A 24,932-nucleotide genomic window follows, 5' to 3' on the forward strand; every position below is an offset into this window, starting at 1 on the left:
CTCTCATTCTTTCTAATAAATAAATAAAATTAAATCTTTTTAAAAAGCCACATACCATACGATTTCAACTACATTACATTCTGGAAAAGGCAAAACTATAGGGACAGTAAAAAGATCAGTAATTTCCAAAAATGTGTTAGGAGAGACAGATTTGAAGGATAAACAGGTGGAGTACAGAATTTTATGGCACTGAAAATACTCCATATGTTATGTTGATGATGGATACAAGTCATTACACATTTGTCCAAACCCACAGACTCTAAGCAAGAGTGAATCATATTGTAAATATGGGCCTTGGGTGATTATGATATGTCAATGTAGGTTTAAGTAATCTCTATACTGAACATGGGGCTCAAACTCACAACCCCAAGATCAAGAGTCCCACACTCTTCCACCTGAGCAAGCCAGGTGCCCCTATGTCAATATAGGCTCACCAACTGTAATAAATATACCACTCTGCTGGGAGATGTTGATACAGGTGGAGGCTATGCATGTGTGAAGTAAAAGGTACACAGAAAATCTTTGTATCTTCCTGGCATCTTTCCTGTGAACCTGAACTGCCCTTTAAAAAGGCGTTAAAAAAAATATTTTACATGGTTAGGAAAAAAGTCTGTTTTTTTGCAGTTTTGTTGAGATATAATTAGCATATACCACTGTATAAATTCAAGATGTGCAGCATAGTGACCTGACTTACATGTATTGTGAAATTACCACCATAGTAAGTTCAGTTAACATCCATCACCTCATATAGACACAAAGCCAAAGGTCTTTTCCTTGTGATGACAACTCATCACATGAAAACTCATGAGAACTTTTTCCTGTGATTATTTACTCTCAACAACTTTTAAAAGTACCATACAGGAATGTTAACTACAGTCATCATTTTGTACATTAAATCCCCAGTACAGGAAGTTTGTACTTTCTGACACCTTCTCCAAGTCTCCTACCCTTCACCTCATTCCCTGCCTCAGATAATCACAAATCTGATCTCTTTTTTCTAGATTCCACATATAAGTGAGATCATACAGTATCTGTCTGTCTGTCTGACTTATCTCACTTAGCATAATGCCCTCAAGGTCCATATATGTTGTCACAAATTGCAGATTTCCTTATTTTTTATGACTGAATAATATTCCATTGTATATATATACTACAACTTCTTTATCCATTCATCTGTCAATGGACACTTTGGCTTTTTCTATGTCTTGACTATTATAAACTATGCTACTATGAATATGTGGGTGCAGTTATCTCTTTGACATAGTGGTTTTTTAAAAAGTTTTTACATACAGTGTAGCATTAGTTTCATGTGTAAAATTTAGTGATTCCGCACTTCCATATAAAACCCAGTGCTCATCACAAGTACATTCCTTAATCCCTATCTCCTATTTAATCTTTTTTTTAAAAAGATTTTATTTATTTACTTGTCAGAGAGAGAAAGATCACAAGTAGGCAGAGAGGTAGGCCGAAGCAGAGGGAGAAGCAGGCTCCCTGCCGAGCAAGGAGCCCGATATGGGACTCGATCCCAGGACGCTAGGATCATGACCTGAGCCAAAGACAGCCGCTTAACCAACTGAGCCACCCAGGCGTCCCTCCTATTTAATCTTTACCAACCTCCCCCCGGCACTGTTTCCTTCAGATATATTTTGAATGATGAGTGGATAGGATGAGTGGAATGGTGAATGACAATTGAGCACCTTTTCATGTAGCTGTTGGCCATCTGTAGGTATTCTTGGGAATAATGTCTATTCAAGTATTTTCTCCATTTTCTTTCTTTTTTTTTTTCTTTCTTTCTTCTTTTTCTTTTTTTTTAATGGTGCCTGAACTCACAGCCCTGAGATTAAGACCTGAGCTGAGATCAAGGTTGGATGATTAACCAAATGAACCACCAAGATACCCCTTTTGTCTACTTTTAATTGGATTATTTGGATGTTTTTGCTAATGAGTTATAGGAGTTCTTTGTATATTTTGGATATTAATCTTTTATAATATATCACTTGCAAATATTTAATAAAGTCTTTAAAATATCTCTTAATATAAAGGAAACATAATATACATACTACAAACAGATTTCCAAATTCTGTTAACCTGACCTGTATACCTGACTGGCACTCCTGCTCTCATAAAAACTAAAGAACAGTAATTATTAAAACAAAAAAGTTATAATGCAAAGGAACAAAAAGACCAAAGAATGTCTTACCTCACAAGAAGCACAAGCCATTGGGGGAAAAACAACAACAAATAACTACAGTACATTAAAAAATTCTGTTCATAAATTATTTCATTCATTAAAAAATAATTTCATAAGATATATGTTCAATTCATATAATCAACCAATCCAATTTACTGTCCAGAATATATAATGAACCCCAACACTCCAAAAGAAAAACAAAATACATAGAAGATATGAACGAGCAAATAAGAACAGAACACAAAAAAAACCCTACAAGCACAAAAACAAACTTATGGGCTATTTTGTTTACTTTACTCATGTGCCCCAAACTCACAGAATAGGGATTAACTCTAGGTGGGCACTCAATATATGTGTGTGTATATATATATATATATATATATATTTTTTTTTTTTTTAAAGATTTTATTTATTTGACAGAAAGAGACAGTGAGAGAAGGAACACAAGTGCAAGAGCTGAGAGGGAAAAGCAGGCTCCCCGCTGAGCAGGGAGCTTGATTGCTGGGCTGGATCCCAGATCAAGACCTGAGCTGAGCTGAAGGCTTAAGGACTGAACCACCCAGGCGCCCCGGCACTCAGTATCTTTTGAATCCTGAATGAACAATTAATTGGTTTTTTTTTAATGCAGCAATAAAAGATACTTAATCTCACTATAAACCAGTGTATTATCAATTAAAATCATCATCTGATAATCCCATCAGATTAGCAAAAAGTAAAACACCAAACACTATGAAGTGGGTGATGATGTGTATAAACTGGAAAACTTATTTCTTTTTTAAGATTTTATTTATTTATTTGACAGAGAAAGAAAGATCACAGGTAGGCAGAGCAGCAGGCAGAGAGAGAGGGGGAAGCAGGCTCCCTGCTGAGCAGAGATCCTGATGTGGAGCTTGATCCCAGGACCCTAAGATCATGAACTGAGCCAAAGGCAGACACTTAACCCACTGAGCCATCCAGGCGCTCCAGAAAACTTCTTTTTTTAATTAACATTTTATGTTTTAAGATTTGATTTATTAGAGAGAGAGTGCCCTTGAGCAGGGGCATAGAGAGGAAGAAGCAGACCACTCCTGCTGAGCAGGGAGCCCAACATAGGGCTTGATCCCGGACCCTAGAATCATGACCTGAGCCAAAGTCAGATGCTTAACCGACTGAGCCACCTAGGCACCCCTAAACTGGAAAACTTAAAAAGTGTTAGTCTAGGGGCGCCTGGGTGGCTCAGTGGGTTAAGCCGCTGCATTCGGCTCAGGTCATGATCTCAGGGTCCTGGGATCGAGTCCCACGTCGGGCTCTCTGCTCAGCAGCGAGCCTGCTTCCCTCTCTCTCCCTCTCTGCCTGCCTCTCTGTCTACTTGTGATCTCTCTCTGTCAAATAAATAAATAAAATCTTAAAAAAAAAAAAAAAGTGTTAGTCTAAACACTTGGGGATCATTTTGACAATATCTACATGAAGCTGAAATTGCACATGACCTAATAATTCCATCACTAAGGGATATACTAGATCATATGTCAGCAAAGTCTGACCCTGCCAAATCTGGCCTCCTGCCTGTTTTTATGGGGCCCATGAGCTAAGAAAGGCTTTAACATTTTTAAATGGTTGGGGGGGAAAATCATATGTTTCATAACATATGAAAATTATATGAAATTCAAATTTCAGTGTCTGTCAAGTTTTACTGGCAGAGCCATACTCATTTGCTTATGTCTCATCTATAACTGCCTTCTTGCTAAAATAACAGCATTGAGTAACTGCAACACGGTGAGTTCAAACTGCAAAGTGTAAAATATTTACTATCTGGCCTTTTACAGTAAAAGTTTGGTGACCTCTGCCCTAGACGCACACACACACACACACACACACACACACACACACACACACAAGCAAAAGTACTATTAAAAGATTTCACAGTAGCAATATGAAACACATGACAGTATACACAGTAGCAATGTAATAGTAAAAAGATGGATATAACCTAAATTTCCACAAACAGGAATGTACAAACTGTAGTATATTCATATTAGGAAATCCTAAATGGCAATGAAAATGGAAGTACTAGAGGGGCACCTGGGTGGCTCAGTGGGTTAAAACCTCTGCCTTCGGCTCAGGTCGTGATCTTAGGGTCCTGGGATCAAGCCCCGCATCGGGCTCTCTGCTCAGCGGGGAGCCTGCTTCCCCCTCTCTCTCTGCCTGCCTCTCTGCTACTTGTGATCTCTCTGTTAAATCAATTTAAAAAAAAAAAAATGGAAGTACTAGAATAATTCTCATAACATTAATCTTTCAACCAATGCTGTAAGAATGAAAAATTTCTGCAAGGTGCAGAAAAATACAGAATGTGATTCATAAAATGCTCTAAGACATGCAAAATAATTTAAACACACAGTCTAGAGATACATACATAAAGAATAAAAAAGTACATGGGGTGTCTGAGTGGCTCAATTGGTTAAGTGTCTGACTCCAGATTTTGTTTTGGTCATTATCACAAGGTCATGAGATCAAGTTCCACATCAGGCTCCACACTCAGCCTGGAGTCTGCTTGAGATTCTCTCTCTCCCTTTCCCTCAGCCTCTTCTCCCACTCACCCATGCATACTCTTTAAAATAAATAAATAAATCTTAAAAAAAGAGAAAAGAGTAAAGTACAATGAACCGCATGAGAAAGAGAGCTACCAAATCAAGGACGATAGTTACCCCTGGAGGTAGAAGATGCAAAAAGGATGGGGATCACCCCAGTTTCAACTGTACTGGTAATGTTTTCTTTAGTCTAGTAAGCATTCTTAGGAAATATTTCCTAATAATTTTTAAACTATCACTATAAGGTTGGAAAAATAAGAGGGGTGCCTGGTGGCTTAGGTGGTTAAGTATCTGCCTTCAGCTCCTGTCATGTTCCAGGAGTCCTGGGATTAAGTTCTGTATCAGGCTCCTTGCTCAGCAGGGAGTCTAGTCTGCTTCTCCCTCTGCCTCTGCCCCATGCACCACTCACAGGCATGCACTTGCTCACTTTATCTCTCTCTAAGAAAAATCTTGTTAAAAAATAATGAAAAATAGGATAATTTTTTAAAAAGGATCACTATGATAAAATTTCTGAAACTTAGAATATAAGAGCAATAAAAAATAAATAAAGAGGAATTAAATACAAATGTCAGAAAATCTCAATTAAAGCAATTTCAGGTGATTCCATAGCAGTATAGCCCCAGTCTTCCTCAAGAACCTATCAGGATTCTCCAAGGCAGTCTCTTGGAGCTCTGACCAACCATGTTACAAGTCTGAGTACCCTGCTGAAAAGACCATGTGAACAGGCCTTTACACTACATGGAGAGCCAAGAGCCTACCTCTCCATACTCACCAGAGTCAGACATTTGAACGAAGTCATCTTGTAACCTCCAGACCAGTCAAACTACCACTGAAAAATACTCACAGATGCTACATGAAACAGAAAAATCACCCAGCTGAGGTGATTCTCTCTATAAAACCTTTGTACTTTGGCACAGAAGACCAAGAGATTATCCAGTACTACCTCAAGATGAAGTTTGAATATTATATTCTTGGGAGTGATACGAAATTAAACTTCTCTGGGAGTCACCAAAACCACATATCCTTTGCCTCAGGATCCAGCTACTGTTCGGAGTTCTCTTGGTTTATCTACCTACTTCTTCATTCCATTCGGTGGGTTTTTATGGACTTTTTGGCAGGATGCCAGCATACACTTAGTTTTGTCCAAGGTCATTATCAGGCAGGTGTCTGGTGCTGCTGGTGTTTCTGAAAGCCCCTGATCTTCTACAGAACAGAAATATCAAGTGGTGGTATCTTATCCCAAAGTAATGCAGTTGGTTCTACCTTAACACAGAAAACACAACTCTCAAAACTCAGTTATCTCAAGCCTCATGTACACAAAATTGCAAAGCCAGGACATGAACAACTCAGAAATGATTGTCATATTGTTCCTTCTGTTCCAAAGAAAGGTGAGAAGATTGTCAGAGTAAGAGATGGCTGCAGTATACAGGAAGTGGACCAATGACACTTTAATTCTGAACATTAAATGCAGAATTCAACAAGGAAAAAATTGAAAGAGTTTCACAGTAAGCTTAAATTAGGAGGTAAATTTTAGAAACAGATAAAGCTTGTAAACAGTGAAGACAAAGGAGACTCAAGAGTTGGTACTGAAAACTGTGAAGGAAAAGCTGATATTCTCAGACTTAACCACTATTAGGACAAAACTAAATCATTCTTTGATAAATGCCCTATGATGATAATAGGGAATGGAGACCAACCTAGGGTAAAGGAAAGATTAAATGAAAAAACACCTGGAATCCCACTTCATCCAAACAGTGGACATAGGAGTTACGGAGGCAGGGAAGATAGGAGGCAGAGTCAAAGTAATATCTTCACCATGTTTTCAAGATTTAGTGGCAGATTCATACATAGGAGGTTGTGGGGTAGAAAGTTTGCAGATTTTTTAATAAGGAAAGACAACACGGTTACTACATTGTCTACAAAAAGTCTCAAGGAATTTCTAGCTCTTTATGTCCTAAAAAAATGGTTTCAATCTTTGCAAAAAATGAAGAAGTAAATTTACTCTTTACCGGACACAGTACTGCTTTTTTTTCTCCCTGCTCTTATTTCAAAGATTATAATATAGTTAATGTGTGTGTGGGGGGGGGGACTCAACCATACTAAAAACCAAGCATGAAATGTATTTGAAATAGCAAAACAAAACACCTCCAAGGGCAAGATCAGAATATCATTTATTTATTTTTTTTTTAAGATTTTATTTATTTATTTGACAGAGAGAGATCACAAGGAGGCAGAGAGGCAGGCAGAGAGAGGGAGAGGGAAGCAGGCTCCCCGCTGAGCAGAGAGCCCGATGCGGGACTCGATCCCAGGACCCTGAGATCATGACCTGAGCCGAAGGCAGCGGCTTAACCCACTGAGCCACCCAGGCGCCCCCAGAATATCATTTATTGTATTACTAATTAAACCTTCAACTTCAGATGGCCTCAGAGCAATTGTTGTTAACTTGGAATAAGGCAAAGTGTCTACATGTCCCCATTTGCCTAGAACTGTCCCACTTTTAGCACTGAAAGTCAGTATCCTCAGGAGACAAGAGGTCCTAATTTTTGGTGATTGGATGCAGAAAATTCTGTGAAGTACAAAACCTAAGATAACCCAAAAAGTAGGGGCTGATGCAACACCATTTTTAGTGTCAAATGGATACTGCATAGCTTATCTACCTTCTGTACTTACTTGCTGCTTTTCTTTGTTGTTTTAACTGATGTTGGCAACCATAATTTGCAGTTCACAGTAAGAGATCACACCATCCATCCACGCTGCATCATTCTCAGCAATGTATACAACTTAGGTGGGTTGTAACTGTGCTCATTAATATTGTGTCTTTGACTTTGTACATAGACTGTTGTATTGAGATAGTGTTAGTTTAATTTTTTTTTTAATTAAAATTTTAATTTTAGTTTAATTTTTTTTTTTAATTTTTTTTTTTTAATATGACAGACAGAGAGCACTAGTAGGCAAAGAGGCAGGCAGAGAGAGAGAGGAGGAAGCAGGCTCCCCTGCTTGAGCAGAGAGCCCGATGCGGGACTCGATCCCAGAACCCTGGGATCACGACCCGAGCCGAAGGCAGAGGATTAACCCACTGAGCCACCCATGACCATGCTTCCTAAGAGTTTAGGTAATGACAAAGAGAAAGACCACAATAACAACTCCCGTGACCCACACATCACTGAATGAACAAAAAAGGAAAGAAAAGTTTCTAACATTCTTCCTCCTTTCTTCCTTCCACTTACCTGGATTCAGAAATTCTTCAGTCAGCCCCTTACTAAAGAAAAGTCAAACCAATAACTGTTTATGTTGCTATGTATATCTGTGAAACAAATTACAAATTGTGTGGCCAACTTTGTTCTGTCTTTCTGTAGCTTCCCAAACTGCCCAGATATCAGAAACTTTTGGATCTTGTAAAACTGTCATTTTCAACTTTAAGAACTACTATAACTTTGTTGAAATTAAAAAAAAAAAAAAAGAAAAAATACCAAGGACGCCTGGGTGGCTGTCAAGCATCTGCCTTCAGCTCAGGTCATGATCCCAGAGTCCTGGGATCATGTCCTACCTAGGGCACCTTGCTCAGCAGGAGCCTGCTTCTCCCTCTGGCCTGCTGCTCCTGCTGCTTGTGCTCTCCTCTCTCTCTTTGACAAATAAATAAAATCTTAAAAAACAAAAAAAACAGGTAAATGGGAGAGGAAAGGTACCTGTGTAGATGAAAGAGGACTACAAATTCTTTGCCACTTTTCCCACTGAATGGTAGTCCACTTCCCCTCCTACTGATTTGGGGTTGATTCTGTGACCTGTTTTGCCAACAGATACGGCAGAAGTGACTAGGTAATTTCTGAAGTTGGGCCTTAAGAGATCTGTGACTTCTGCTTTTACCATTTTAGAGTGCTGCTTCATCAATTACTGATAATTCCCTATTATTTTTCCTTCTCTTTCCAGCCCCTTTCTCAAAGGAAAAGTAGGTATAAGGAAGAAAGGGTGAAGCAAAAGGATAAAAAAGGGAGGGAAAGAAGAAAGAAGGAAGGAAATGCTGAAGGAAGTTTAGGCTATAAGTCAAATCACAAGCTCCAGTTCCGATTTTCCCACCAACTTCTTCTAGGTCACCTAACCCTTCTACAACTCTTGATTTCCTCAAATACTCAACACAGTTAAGTAATGGCAACAGAAACAATCAATTTATGGAAGTGTAGACATGTGGACTATATAATTTCATTCCCTCTTGCCTCTCTGACTACACCAGTCAACCTACAACATCAAGTACAATCAACTGGCTGGCTCAGTCAGTAGAGCACACAACTCTTGATCTTCAGGTTATGAGTTCAAGCCCCATACCGGGTGTTGAGATTACTTAAAAGATAATAAAATGTAAAAAAAAAAAAAAAAAAAAAGAAAGAAAATCTAGAAACCTCACAACAATCAGCTAATACCCAGAAAGAGAAGGTTATAACTGAAAGAAAAACAGTAAAATGAATTCAAATAAAAATGAAGGCAATTTGAAAGAGAAGGAAAGCAAGAAAAGAAGTCTTCTCTTCCCTAAGAAAATCAATATAGTAATACCAACTAACACATAGTGCTTGGGATTATATGCCTGGAATTGTTCTAAGAATCAAACATATAATAATACATTTAATGTTCATGGCAACTCTATGAAGTAATTATAATTACTATCCTTGATTCACAGATGTAAAAACACAAAGAGGTTAAGAAATCTATTCAAGATCACACAACTAGTAAGTTAGAACTAAATGTTGAATCCTGGCCTTCTGGCTTCTGAGTTCATGTTCTCATTGCATTTCTAATGAAAATGCCATTCTAAGTGATGTTCTACTCTACCGTCCCCCATGAGTACATGAAATCAATTCAACTGGGAGGAAACCAGGAAATAAACATTCTTACTTAAGGAGTAAAAAAGGAATGGTAGTGTGATTAGTTTCTAAAAGTGGTGCTATCAAAAGGAGGAGGAGCAGGGATAAATGGAGAACTCTGTGGTGTGTTCCACTTAGCAGGTGGAAACTAAAGACCTTGCTCATATTCAAGGAATATCAATCACTTAGAATAAGTTGTGCTTTAGTTCAAGAGATCCTATGAAGTATTTACAGTCCCCAGTAAAACTGACAAATTGATTGGGTTATTACACTTATATGTAAGACATAAGTATGGTTAAGGGGAAATAGAAAACACTTCGCTTGAACATAATAGATTTTGCTGGTATAGAGGGCCAACAGCTCAAGTTCAGCATCAGGTTTTCAAGCCAGGGTCAAAGTCCAAAATGGAGCTGAACTGAAAAAGAAAGCAAAGTAGTTACATACATATACACATGTATGTATATATATATATACACATACATGCAAAAGGGAAGACCAAAAAAATGGGAGAAAATACTGGTGAGGCAATTAGTTGGTAGGAAAAAAAAGGCAAAGGGAAAGAAAATTAGATGTAAGTGCGTATAAAAAAGAAGAAACAAATGAGAGAGGGTGTAGATTTGTTAAAGGTTCCAAAGAGGAGAAAAAAGAGGGGGAGGATTATTTAAAAAAAAAAGTTACAAGAACAAGCTAGTTGTTACTATCACCTTTGCCCTAACTGAACTTGCTGATAATCTATGCTCTTCTCTAAAGAATCCTTTTCCATGTGGCAGCCAACGACCTTTTGGGAAGCAAATCGAAAATGCTACCTCCAGTTTATCTCATACCACCCTCTTTGCCAGCATTATACCATCCTTTTAGTTCCTTAACCGTGCCATGCTCCATTTTATTCCCATTGCCTGGAAAGCTCTGCCTTCCCACCCTTCCTTTTCCTACTCACCCTTCAAAGTGCCCTAATTAGATCAAATTCTTGTTATTATAAATAATTCCTTTTGTTGTATGCCTGACAGTTGTAATTTTACATTTACAAGTGTGATTATTTGATCGCTGACTCTCCTCACCCATGGAACCCATTTCTTTTTCCCCTTCATCACTGTGCCTCTCACAGTACCTACAGTACTGCAGTTGCTCAATAAATACCTGCTGAATGAAAGAAGGAAAAGAAAAACTGCCAACCTATTATCAAATGTAGAAAAGGGGTATAAGACAACCTTACATGTATAGAAGAGAAAAAAAACAAAGAGAAAAAAAAAGTTCAATGTAAGTTGTAGCCTAACTAAATTCATACAATTTTAGTGTGTACTATACTAAAAAAATTAAATACAATAGTAGCCAACAGGTCTCCTTTTCCCTAATGAAGTCAGAAAAGGAAACAGAATTAACATTTTACTTAGTTATAAGGAAGTAAAACACAATTTAGAACTCGGATGAAAAACAGGCATCTCAAACTTAATTTGACCAAAGTAGAGGCATAAACTTCTCATTCCTCTACCAGTCTACTCTATTTTGGTATATGGAATTACCCCACAATGCCTCCAAACAAAATTCTCAAAATACAATCCATCAAGAAGTTCTATAAACTACATCCAAACATATCTTCAGTCTAACCACTGTTCCCCAATCTTCACTGCTACCATTCTAAGCCAAGCCCCTCTGATGGTTTTACACATAATGTTATATTCGTATCGGGTGTACAACATATCGATTTAACAATTCTATAATTACTCACTATTCACTACTCTAAGTGTAGTCACCATCTGTTACCATATCACATTATTACAGTATTACTGACTATATTCCCTATGCTGTACTTTTTACCTGTGATTATTTTACGACTGAAAGTTTTTTTACCTCCTAGTAACTTTTTTTTTTTAAGATTTTATTTATTTATTTGACAGACAGAGATCACAAGTAGTCAGAGAGGCAGGCAAAGAGAGAGGGAGAAGCAGGCTCCCTGCTTCTCTGAGCAGAGAGTCTGATGCAGGGCTTGATCCCAGGACTCTGGGATCATGACCCTGGCTGAAGGCAGAGGCTTTAACCCACTGAGGTTAACCCAGGCGCCCCCTCCTAGTACTTTTTATCTACTTATCTATTCTAACCCCTCTATTTTAGAGTACTCCAATATTCTAACTCATGTTCCTGCTTTTATTATTCCTCTTCTCTACTTCGTTGTACACAGAACAAAGTTATTTCTAGAAAGATAAATCACTCCTTGGCTCTAAACTCTTCAATGACTTCCTGCTTCTTAGAATAAAATAAAAATTCATCACCTTGGCTAATCTGCTGCCTCTCTTTTTTAGCAATCTCTCCTTTGCTTTCTACATTTCAGCCATAATGATCTCCTTTTTGTTTCATAAATGGAACCATGTATCATCTCAAAACTTTACAGGCATCATCCTCTCTGCCATACTCTGAAATACCTCATAGTTAAGGTGCTACCAAATTAAGGTGAACTAAGGTGTCACCTCCTCAGAAGGGCCTTTCCTGATTTTAATACTATGTAAAATGGCTTTTCCACTCCTTTATTGCTCTGTGTATTTCTTCCAGTCTTTACCATACTGCTATCATCTTGTTTATTTTATTAACAACAAATCGTTCCAAGTGCAAGAAATATGATAGTGAAAAGACAAAGTCACTATTTTCATGGAGGTCAGATTTCAGTAGGATTGAAAAACATAAATTTATCAAATGATAAGTGCTATTATGAAAAATAATACAGTATAGGGGAATACCATGCTGTTTGAACAGTGCCCAGCACAAAATAGGTGGCTATAAATACCTGATGAGTAAAGGAAAAGCTACTTCAGTTTTTTTCAGTACATCTACCAGAGTAAGGAAAGTATGCTCTATTGATGTTTAAATATTAAATCCTAAGGCTTATGGGGAAATATTCTGAAAACATAAACATGGTAGTACAAAATGTATGGCAAGTTACAGTGAAGTATTTTATCTTATTATTCAAAGCATAAAGAAAAGAATTAAATACAAAAAAATACTAGCATCATTCCATTTATTTAGAAAGACTCAGTACAATATATAAAAATCAGATGAGAAACTGAAATCCTTGCTTTCTCTTATGCTCATATTGTAACGAGTTACCGTCTGCTTTCTTTATGAGAATGCTAAAGGAGTATGGTGAAACTCAAAATTTATTTATTTTTTTTTAAGATTTTATTTATTTATTTGACAGATAGAGATCACAAGTAGGGAGAGAGTCAGGCAGAGAGAGAGAGAGGAGGAAGCAGGCTCCCTGCCAAGCAGAGAGCCTGATGCGGGGCTCGATCCCAGGACACTGGGATCATGACCTGAGCTGAAGGCAGAGGCTTTAACCCACTGAGCCACCCAGGAGCCCCAGAAACGCAAAATTTATTTTAACTGTACATTCCTAGACCCTTAAGTTAGATTCAACTAAAAGCAACAGTTTGAAATTCACCATCAGGGCGCCTGGGTGGCTCAGTGGATTAAGCCGCTGCCTTCGGCTCAGGTCATGATCTCAGGGTCCTGGGATCGAGTCCCGCATCGGGCTCTCTGCTCCGCGGGGAGCCTGCTTCCTCCTCTCTCTCTGCCTGCCTCTCTGCCTACTTGTGATCTCTCTCTGTGTCAAATAAATAAATAAAATCTTTAAAAAAAAAAAAATAAAATAAAATAAAAAAAAACTTTTAAAAAAAAGAAATTCACCATCAGCTTCATATTTGCTGGCTTTATTTACGCTCTTTCCATCCTCCCTATGTTCATCTAGTCAAAATTATAAACTGAATCAGGGGTGCCTGGGTGGCTCAGTTGGTTCACTGGCTGCCCTCAGCTCAGATCATGACTCCCAGCATCTTCAGATAAGTCCCGCATCAGGCTCCCTGCTCAGTGGGGAGACTGTTTCTCCCTCTCCCTCAGCTGCTCCCCCTGCTTCTGCTCTTTTGCTCATTCTCTCTCTCAGATAAATAAATAAAATCTTTAAAAAAAAATTTTTTTTAAACTGAATCAGAAGACTGCGGAAGTCCAAAACTTACTGCAGTACAAAAATACAATCTTCTGCATACTGAATGTATTAAGTATCCATCAACAAGCCATCTTTGGAGGTTCCAATATCAAAACAAAAAACAACAGCACAGCACCACCCGTAACACAAGCTGCACCACTCTCAGTCTCTGACAGGTTATCTATTCTGGCCAAACAAGAATGGAGGTAGAACGGAGGTAATATGAAACAAACCCAGAAAAACTTAGAAGCTTTCCACATTTTCTTACTAGGAAGCTCATAAAGCTCTCATCACCTTTAAGTTTGTTTTTTGGTTTGGTTTTTGCTTTGCTATACTCAAGGAAGAATTAAGAAAATTAAGCTTTCTTCCCCTATCTGCCTCTGTTAGGCCCAACTGGTTCATTAGAGTAATACTGAGGACCTCTGTGGTCCAGGCCCTGTTCCAGGTTCTGTTAATAACCGTAAGCAAGGCAATACCTACTCCTCTACACCCACTTAGAGAATACCTGTAGCACAGTTAAAATACACTTTCTTAATCCAGAGGGGCGCCTGGGTGGCTCAGTGGATTGGGCCGCTGCCTTCGGCTCGGGTCATGATCTCAGGGTCCTGGAATCGAGCCCCGCATCAGGCTCTCTGCTCCACAGGGAGCCTGCTTCCTCCTCTCTCTCTGCCTGCCTCTCTGCCTACTTGTGATCTCTCTGTCAAATAAATAAATAAAATCTTTAAAAAAAAAATCCAGAAACATTCCTAAATCATTATTGTTTTAAAAAGTATTACTAATATTGTATATGAAAATTATCTTTGTGAAATTATCCAGAGTGGTTAATCCTTTTTAACAATCACTGCCCAGTAGACTCATTTTTCTAAAAATATTTGTGAACTCAAGTTATATTTAATTCAGTGTAAACAATGAACCCATAGTCAAATTCAGGATTGTGATGAACATTCAAGTTCCTGGTCCACAACCACAACGAATTTACGAGTATTGGGGGGGGGGCGTCCTTACATGGGCAAAGAACCAATATTGTCACCCATTACCACCATTCCCAACAATAACATACAGCCTTTCTTAAGACTACTTAGTCCCACTTACAGCAAATGTTTAACTTTCCCTCACAAGTGAATAAAAATGGAACCACCCAAACTTTGTCTATTAGCTTTGGTGACCGTCCCCAAATTGACATTGTCAATCTCCTTCTCTACTTTCAGATAAACTATTTTATAAAATATCTTTAACAAAACACATTTCGTAAGAATATCAGACATGGCCAGACTTAATCTGAATACTGGCTGCAAATGGAAGCCTGAAGCTCTGGCGAAATAGAAATAGCAGAGGGCGTATATAAAACATACCCAAGTAAAACTACCTAACTGCCCCTCAATTTCACCCGACCTTAGCAATCTTTAACTTTCCATGAACACCGAACAAGATCGGAATGCTATCTGCTCTCATCTTTAGGCCATCACCTAAATACTTCAAAATGTCAAAGACTTAACCCGTGCACGCTCAAAGGGCACGCACCAACTCCAGCTCGTATCTGGATCCACAGGCGCCCCCTCGGCTATGTGTGCCCGGGCCAAGCCCCCCGCATCGGCGGACTCGAACCCAACGCGCTTGCAGCACATTCCCTCCCCGCCATCGCCTCAGCAGCCCCCGCCCCCCAGTACCTCTGCCACCTCCCCCACCCCCCAAACCCACCCAATGCGAATAACTGAATATCCGGAGACTAGAAGGCCACACTTTCCTGTATTTCCCCATCCCTCCCCCTGCAGGGGCAGAAATAGACGTACCTTCCAGAAAAGTAATCTCCCCAGCGCTGCCACCGCTCTTGCCAGCCGCCATCTTCCTCCTCCCACGCCGCCTCCTTCTTAATCCATGGCCCACACCACCGCCGCGGTCGCCGGGATGAGGGGCCGCGCCGCAGGAGGGTAGCCGCCGCAGGGTTGCGGGCCTAGAACTCGGCCGTCAGGGGGGCGGCGCTCCCACGTCCAGATGGGCCTACACAAAAGCAGGCCAGGCGCTCCTGGGCCTATCCGCGGGCTGGCGAGTGGCGAGGCCCGCGGCCTGGGCTTCTCCTCAGGCCCCTCCGGGGGAACGCGAGCGGCGACGACGGCGACGGCGCTTCCCGGGCCCGGTTCCTCTCGGCCCACGACTCCCCATCCACCGCCTACCCAGGCCGCCTGAGACGCTCTCCCCAGCCGCGGGCCCCCGAAAGAGAGGCTGAAGGCGAGCCCACAAACACTCCTCCCTTCGTCCCGGGCCGTAAAATGGCCGCAGCCGCCGCGCCGGGGCGGCTAGGTTTTCGCGACCGTCAGGCGCCCCCAGGCCCTCTGCTCCCTCTGCAGCCGTCGCCGCCGCTACGACCGTCCGCCCACCCCGCCCAGGCGTGAATGCATCAGCGGAGGCCTTTGCGACTGTCCATGTGGACAGGGGTGGGTCTCCTCTGCCACCGCCTCGCGTCCGTCGCCACAGCAGCTCCAGCCGCCGCCGCCGCCGCCGCTCCTCCCCCACGGGCGCTGGAGCTGCCACCCGGCTCCCGCCCCCACCCGGACGCCGCCGCCCCCAGCGCCGCTCCCCCTCTGGAGCCCTGGCTCCGCTCGCGGGCAGAGCGGTCTGCAGCGCCGCACCGAACGCCGATTTGCGGCTTCCGCCGCTCTAGCTCTCGGTAGGGCCGGCCCTGCGCGGCACTGACTCGGCCTGGACACGTTTCGCCCAAAATCTCGACCGCGAGGGCCCCATGGCAGACTTGGTGTGTGAGCGCTTCTAAGCCAGGCCGGTGATGAGTTTGGTCTCTGTGGCACCACAATTGCCTCAAAAATGTTAAAAGTTCCTTTCTTTGACCAGGTCTTAGAATTTAAACCATAGCTAACTGAAGAGGGAAGCTATAGTGGAGTAGTGTAATCACGTGTTCAGAAAATGACTTGTGGTCCCCCTATATTTTTTAAAAGGTCATCGAAATAATTTATCAAGGTATATTCTACAGTACATTTTGGATGACAATGTAAAAAAAAAAATGCTGTTATATGTGCCTAAGATTTCAAAAACCATTCCCTACCTTACAAATAAGGCCTTATAATTAATTGCAGGTGATTATATCACGTTTGCTTTTCTTTCTTTTCCTTTTTCCTTTGGTTTTTTAAAATTGTAAAAATAAGACATTCTTTAATGAAAATCCTCAATACAGAAAAGGAAAAAAGTTATGCTTAGTTCCACCACCAAAACTCAATTCCTTTAGGTGTGTAGTCCTCTAAGCAAACATTTTTCTTAAATCCCTCGCTATCCCTCTTTAAAAAACAAAAATCCCTGTGTGTCCGTGAAAATTCAACAGCTAAGACGATGCAGAAAAACCATGATTCTGTGCAATCTTTGAGGAATGAACTGTTCTAATTAGTTTAATTGTCCTGTTAGCTAAGGCATAAGCAGAAAACCTTTCCCTTTAAAACTTGTGTTAACATCTTATCCTAAAATGAATGATCTTTCCTAATTTTGTAAAAGTAATATAATGAATATAATTTATTATACCTTGTTATTTATGTTATTTGAGTATATTGAATGATCTGGTTGTGATGCTCTATGACATAGAGTCTGTGTCAGTGACAGTATAATACTGAGGCGTGTAGATAATAGACAGATGTGAGTAACTGGACTCATTTGTACAGACTACAAAATGCAGTTTTAAAAAATAATCTCTGATTTAAAAATACATGCATACAGCCTTTGAAAATGGGAAAAGGTGCCAGAAGTCAAGGAATGTGGGTGGCCTCTGGAAGCCAGCTTCCAGAAAAGGCAAGGAAACTGATTCTGCCTTTGAACTTAAAGAAAGCAAAGCAAGCATCTTGATTTTAGCTCAAGAAAATAATGAGGTGGACCTCTGACCTTGTAGAACTGTAAGGTAATACATTTTTGTTAAGTTGCTAAATTAGTGCTACTTTATTACAGCAGCCATAGAAAACTAATATACATATGGAATGGGTAACAAGGTGGAGTTATAGAAAAGATATCTTTTAACCAATCTGATTTAGGATTTTAAGACCAAGTCCATTGTTTTATTTTTTGTCTGTGTGAATTTCAGCTAATCTCTATGGGAGCACATAATTCCAACTTTGAAAGTGTGGCATCAAAATCACTTGGAAAGGCTTGTAAAACAGATTGCTCTGCCCCACCTCTAGAGTTTCTGATTCAGTGGGTCTGGAGTGCACCTCAAAATTTGCATTTTTAGTAAGTTCCCATGTGATGCACGATGCTGCTGACTAGGGGACCACATTATGAAAATCACTAGATTAAACAATCTCAAATTCCTTTCTGTTCAGTTTAATTTAGTCTCTGAGTCTGCAATTACAAGTGAAAATGGGGTCACTTTCCATATTCAAGTGTAAGATTAAAGATATTTTCAGGAATCACTACTCTTCCGTATATATGAACCTTATCCATTAAGAATTGAAAGTATCATGTATCTCTTTATTTAGGTGTTCAGGCCTAGAAAACTTCAGATTGAGGACATGTCCCTGAAATGTTTAGTATATTTATATTTATATTTATTTATATTTAGTATAAATATATAAACATATATTTAGTATACTTACAAATACAGTTAGTAGCCATTCTTTATACATACATTTTAAAAGACACCCACGGATGCTGCTGAGAATGCTTTTGAATATTAGAAATAGGGCCAATTACAAAATCAATTCTCTGAGTTAGAAATTTTTATTAAAAGTCTAGCATGTCTTTATTGTTTAAATTTAGCAAATGTTATTGAGATGTAAGCTAACTTGTTATTTGTCATATTTAATTCTGGCATAAAAGATAAAATGGAGAAAAGTTAGGTTATTTTAAGTTTGAATGTGTGGGTAATTGCAGTGTACATAATAAGCTACTTTATTTTTTCTAATTATTTCACTAAAGAAAGTTTAGAAAAAAGGAAAAACAAAGCAGGGTCTGCCACCCACAGTTCTAATTCTAATGCCCTATCTTCGCCAATGTCTTTTTACTCACTTAGTCTGTTCACCCACTGCCAAGTTTGAAACCTGAACTTACTCTTCCAAACTCAGTAAACATCCCATCTCCAACCACAGTGGTCAATGGCAATGACTAATGGACCAACATCTGCAAGGCTAAGCAATCATCCTGTGCAAACAGAATTCAGAAGAAAACAGAATTAAGACTGACTACAGGATCCTTTGGAAGGATACAAAAGCATGAGATCCTCCCCAAAGCTACTTCTCTGCTGTGCCTCTTGCTCAGTACAAAGTGTTTCATAAACTAGAAACCTAGGAATCACTCTTGATTTGCTTTTTTAATTAAAGCTATGTCCTTGAATGTATCTTAACTCTATTCACATTTTTTCCAATCCCAATGAGCCCAACCTAGTCTTAGCCATGATCCCCTCTCAGCCATACTACTGCAATAACAGCTTCAAACAGGCCATTCTATGTTCTGTACCCATCCTCTAATCCATTTCTCGCACAAAAGCTACAATGATCCTGGGGGGGGGGGGGATCAGATCAAAGCACCTACCTGGTTAAACCATTCAAAGGTTTCCTGTTGCTCTTAGGATAAAATCCTAAATCCTTACTTGATCTACTGGGCCCTCCCTAACTACTTTATGACCCTCATCTTAATAGCCCTTTCACTTTCTCAGTTAATCTCCAACCATTTTGTATTTCTTTCAGTTCTACAAATGCTTCATCTTCTTTTCTACTTTAGAGCTTTTGAACATGTTTTATCCTCCATCCTCAATGTACTTTTTGTCTAAATAGAGTCTTGCACCAGTAGGTTAATACGTATCTGCTGAATGAATGAACAAATGAAAACAGCATCTTTAAAATAATCTTTGCCAAGGAAAATTCAGAATCATGGAATTCTAGAACCTGCATTCCTTAGAAACCATCTAATTCAGTCTTCTCAGAAGTCCAGAAAACATTTTTGTCCTAAGTAATACTGTGGTAGAAATCTACTAAATACACTGAAAAGGATCAGTAATCCAGATGTGAACCTAGGGCCTGGCTTTGAAGATTACAATGCTGAAACAACTTTTAAGGAAACTAGGAACTGACAGAAGGAGGAGTTGGTAATGGATACATAATAACAAGGTATTCTCTCTGTATATGGCTGCAAATTATTCTTTTGTATCAGGGCTGGCCATTTCTACTATTTTAGTCAGATTTAAAATGTTGCATATAAGGTATGGTTGGCCCTTGAGCAAGTTGGGTTTTGAATTGCATGTGTCCACTTATAATAATGTGGAATTTTTTCAATACAGTTAAGTACTGTAAGTGTATTTCTCTTTCATATGATGTTTTTCTTATGATTTTTAAATCATATTTCCTTTTGTCTAGCTTATTTTATTGTAAGAATACAGTATATATAATACATATAGAAAATATGTGTTGACTGTTATCAGCAAGGCTTCAGGCAACAGTAGGCCGTTAAGTTTTGGGGGAATCAAAGTTATATGCAGATTTCTCATTGCATGGGGATATGGATACCCCTAACCCCTGCCTTGAATAAACTGATTCATATTTTATGCTGGTAGAGCTTAATAGTTATTAATAAAATAGTCACCCTGTTTAAATACATCTATTTCTTTGAAAACACAGTACTCAATCTTGTTCCTTAAAGCACTAAAAAATGCAGTACATAGTCCATGACTAAATACAAGTTTCAGAAGACAATAGCAGATTCTGCAAATTCTCTCTGGTTGATGGTTTTTGAAGGGCTAAGTGCATTTATTTGTGTTAGATAAAAAGAACAGTGGGTCTTTTTTTTTTTTTAAGATTTTTATTTATTTATTTGACAGACAGAGATCACAAGTAAGCAGGGAGGCAAGCAGAGAGAGAGGGAGAAGAAGGCTACATGCTGAGCAGAGAGCCCAATGTGGGGCTCGATCCCACGACCCTGGGATCATGACCTGAGCTGAAGGCAGAGGCTTTAACCCACTGAACCACCCAGGTGCCCCTGAACAGTAAGTCTTATATGAGAATAATGTATATACATTTGTTATAAGTATGTTTCAAGTTTCTGTTTTATCATAATTCTACATTATAATATTCTACCTTGCTTTCAACTTGTTACCTTATTTTTGCTCTTGTTTACTGCTACCATGCTTCCTATGAAGCTCCTTTGTTGTTTCCAGTTCTTTTAGTCCATGCTTTCTGTCCCTATTCCATGTGGCAGATTTTTTCCTAGAACTTCAGCAGGTAGTTTATTAGCTAAAACTTTATGTCTAAATTTTTAAACTTTTGATTAAGTGAAGCTCAAATTAGTATTTTTAAAATTGTCAGTGAATATATCCTCAGCATAACACAGATTTCTTGTAATAGTTCCTAACAGATAGTTTCAGTATCAACATTAATAAATGAACAGTGAAGTTTTTTTCTGGGGTTGAATTATGACTTTCTTGGATCCTTGTAGGCACTTTTGCTTTTTTGGGTCCCTTCTTCCACAAAGATTTTTTTTCTTTTTCTTTCAAAATTCTTTTCTTCCAAATCCTTTTCTTTTTCTTCCAAAAAGATGTTTTTTTAAGGTTTTATTTGTCAGAGAGAGGGAGAGAGAGAGACCACACACAAGCAAGCAGGGGTAGTGGCAGACAGAGGGAGCCTGATCAGAACAGGAGATCAGAACAAGGAGCCCCAGGACACTGGGATCATGATCTGAGCTGAAGACAGATGCTTAACCGACTGAGCCACCCAGGCACTGCAAGAAATATATTAAAGATTTTTAAAGTCAGATTTATTGTGCTATATATGAAACTATATTTTTGATAAAAATTTAAAAACCTAGTTTTTTTTGCCTTTTTTTTTTTTTTTTTTCCCAAACTGCTTTGGTCTAAAGAGACTATCCAGGCTGGATGCATTATTACATATTATCATTATGTTATTTTTTCTTCTGATTTTAAAAGAAATAATATTAGAACATTTTTTTATAAGCCTTTAAAAGTATCATAGGCCACAAGCACTGTGCCTAATGGATAAGTCAGCCATGTACATGACTGCTGGATCCTTCAATGTTCATTAGTGGAAATTATCACATGAAAATCATGTCTAGCTGAATTCTGAGGCAGTGGTTCTCAAACTTTAACATGCACAAGATTCAACTGGAGAGATTGTAAAACAGTTTCCTGGGCTCCATTTCAGACCATCTAATTCAGTAAGTCTGAGTGGGGTCCATGAATTTGCATTTCTAATAAGCTCAAAGATAATGGGAATATGCTGTTCTGACAACCACATTTTGAGAACCAATGCTTGGAGTGATGTATCTAAGTGTTTCATTTATGCTAAGGCAGTACTCTCAGTGTGATATAGGTATGTCATATTGGTATAATACCTAGGTATAATATAACTACATATTCTAACCATCATTTACTGACATATACTAACAACATCTATGTTATTTTTGTTTTAGAAATGGAAACTGAGACCTAAAAGTTTAAATACATTTTCCAAGATGACTCAGCTAGAAAAGTATAGAGCTGGAATTTGAGCCCACATCCATCTAGACTCCAAAGTTCATGCTCCTCTATTTTCATTATCATTTGGTAGTGATCCCAAAGGTAGAATATAATCATTGGCTTAGAAGCAAAATTTTAAACATGAAATAATGCAAAAAAAAAATGGTAAAGAACTGTATTTATCTAGATCTTCATTGTTGTATTTGCCCTATTTTATGAAATCTGCTGGTCGCCTTCTTTCTGGTTCTTTATCCCTCAGTTTTTATCTCCAGTTAATAACAGCAAAAGGAATATAAATAGCTTGCAACATAGTTTTCTGAAAGTGCTATGCTGTAATGCTGACTTCCAACTAAAGCTGATTGGCATTTTTCATTTTTCATTAACTTTACTTTCCAATTTAAATGGTCTCATCTCTTGAACAAGTCAACAAACTTAAATCCTCAAAGCACAAAAAAATTAAGAGCCTGCACTCAGTTTTGGACTTCAAACACCTTCGCCTTCTGAGATTAAAAATCCCATTTTAGGGGCGCCTGGGTGGCTCAGTGGGTTAAAGCCTCTGCCTTCAGCTCAGGTCATGATCCCCAGGGTCTTGGGATTGAGCCCCACATCCAGCTCTCTGCTCAGAGAGAGAGCCTGTCCCCCCCCCCCGCCTTCCTGTGATCTCTGTCTGTCAAATAAATAAATAAAATCTTTTTTAAAAATCTCATTTTATAACTAGCTTCCTCACTCATTTTCTTAATATTGTCTTACTATAAACACAGGAGATAATCACTTTTTCTTTCTCCATCTACACATCTGTTTATGTATGTGTGTATGTATGCCTCCTACTGCTTTTCTTTCTCTGACTCTTTTATTCCTCAAGAACAGTCTAAATCAAATATACGTTATTTTCTAAGTTGTATTTTTCGAGAAGATGCTTTGATGACCTCAAAGTTTACCAAACCTTGCCCACAACCCTGGTGTAAAGGGGGCATGGTGATTTTCCAATCACATAGACATAATAAAATAAGAACTGAAAAATACATTACAAGGATAAAAAAATGATGAAATACATCAGAGAACATTTGTTTAATGAAGTGCTTTACAGCTATTCTAACCAGTGGAATAGATCCGTTTGTACTCATCAGGAAAGCAGCCATGGTTAATTAAAAAAGAAAAAGCAAATTGCAGTTTATTCCACTTTTATAAAAATATAAGTATATATAGCTAATCTCTGTAGCATAGGCTATTTCAAAGGAAAAGGGTTAGAAGGTTGATATGAAGGACTTTGTCTTTTTTTTAAATGGAATTTTAAATAGTTTTTGGATTATAGGTAGCTAACTTTTTCTTAGTGTTTTTCAATGTTTTTTAATAATTTTAGGCTAATAAAGCTATGTTTTTTAATTTTTATTTTATTACTTTCTTTATTGAGAGATAGTAAAGTTTATTGAATGACAGAGTACAAGGCTCCCAAGGGGTGTGGGGGACCCAAGAGGTTTGCCCTAAAGCTATGTTTTTTAGACATCTTTCTTGAGCTTCCAGAGTTTAACAGTGTTATCTTACCATTTTCTTTAAAAAAAAAAAAAAGTCTTTTCTTGAAATAAAAATATGATCATTGTGAATTTTCCTAGTTTGTATATTTATCCTCATCTGTCAGGACTTGCCCATCCTTAAGGGTTTAAAATTTTAGGTATGAAAACCATACAGGTTCTATAATTTTGGAAGAGGGAAAACTATTTTATGTATCAGTTATGACAATTCTAGGTAGTTGCAGTTGATTCCTCTACTATTTCTCTGTTATGATGATTAGTATTTGGTTTGTGCACATTATTCTTGGAACTACCATGGAATTAGGTGGAATCAAATAAAGTTGCTGGTTTTGTAAGTCAAAAATGGTCAAATGTTGGTACTTTCATGTGGCTTTACCTAAAAGTCAATAGCTGTCTTGAATTATGTCATTTAATACCTTTACCTAGAAAATAATTATGGAAAGTTAAGATTTTTCTTAATATTGTGAAAACATAATATTGCAAAACTTGGTTTATTAAAGGTATAGAATTTACATGGTGACTACTTTAAACCTATAATACAGGCATGTACTGCAACCTTGGTTTCAAAGTATTAGAAAAGCAAACAGTATAATATTATTAAGAATAGATACCAGCAATTACCCATAATGTGACAAATTGGAGATTTAGGTTCTTATGAAATTGTTTTATTTGTGGAAATGGAAGGAGATATCAGACCTTTAATGAGGAATTACTTAAAGAACACTTATGATTATTTCCTCTTGGGAAAAAGTCATGTCATAATTTAGTAATGTTTTGGATTGGAAAGTATTCTATAGTGAATTAGAGAATATTTTTTGTATTGTTCAGCATCTTGTGCCCATGAAAGTATTTTTCTTTCTACATAGTACTGAAATTTGTGATCCTAAGCAAGATAAAGCATTTAGGTATTTGGTTGTAAGAATGGGTTTTCACTATACAATATCCCTTGCCTCTTATGTAACAAACTTGATAGTGTAGGACAAATCCCATTTCTGATAGGAACAAGCTAGAGAGCATTATATAAAATCTGAACTAGAGGTTCAAAGACTACTGCTAGACCCTACCTTGCTTCTCTAGGGCCTTCCCCAGAGAGGGCTTTGTGGATAACTTATGGACAAACCATTGTCCTAGGGAGCCATTAATACCATGTCAGTAGCCTATCATATCTACCAAAAGGGGAAACTGTTTGGACTGGGAGAGCAGTCTATCCTGAGGCCAGGCATGAAAGAATAGGTGAACAGGAAGTTGATACTATTTCCTTATTACCTACTGTGATAACTAAATTGGCCTACTTGAAAACGATTTTAAATAGCTGATCTATTTGTGGTTTTTTTCCTTTCAAAATTTTATTTATTTATTTATTGGAAAGAAAGAGA

At 38.5% G+C, this 24,932-nt stretch overlaps 1 protein-coding gene across 5 annotated transcripts in view; it reads right to left on the minus strand.

The window, feature by feature from the left end:
* SENP6 (SUMO specific peptidase 6) overlaps positions 1–16,186 on the minus strand; it is a 132,017-nt gene extending 115,831 nt beyond the window's left edge. For 4 of the 5 annotated variants that reach the window (XM_046004839.1, XM_046004836.1, XM_046004835.1 and 1 more), the window contains exon 1: positions 15,369–16,186. Coding sequence is in view for 4 of the 5 variants with exons in the window: in XM_046004836.1 (XP_045860792.1) it covers positions 15,369–15,420 (52 nt within the window). In the remaining variant the exon portion in view is untranslated. The remainder of the gene's footprint in view (positions 1–15,368) is intronic. The other variant, XM_046004840.1, reaches the window with a different exon arrangement.
* Between the last annotated feature and the right edge of the window lie 8,746 nt (positions 16,187–24,932).

This window comes from Meles meles, chromosome 5 (genome assembly GCF_922984935.1).
Source record: "Meles meles chromosome 5, mMelMel3.1 paternal haplotype, whole genome shotgun sequence".
Classification (NCBI taxonomy): domain Eukaryota; kingdom Metazoa; phylum Chordata; class Mammalia; order Carnivora; family Mustelidae; genus Meles; species Meles meles.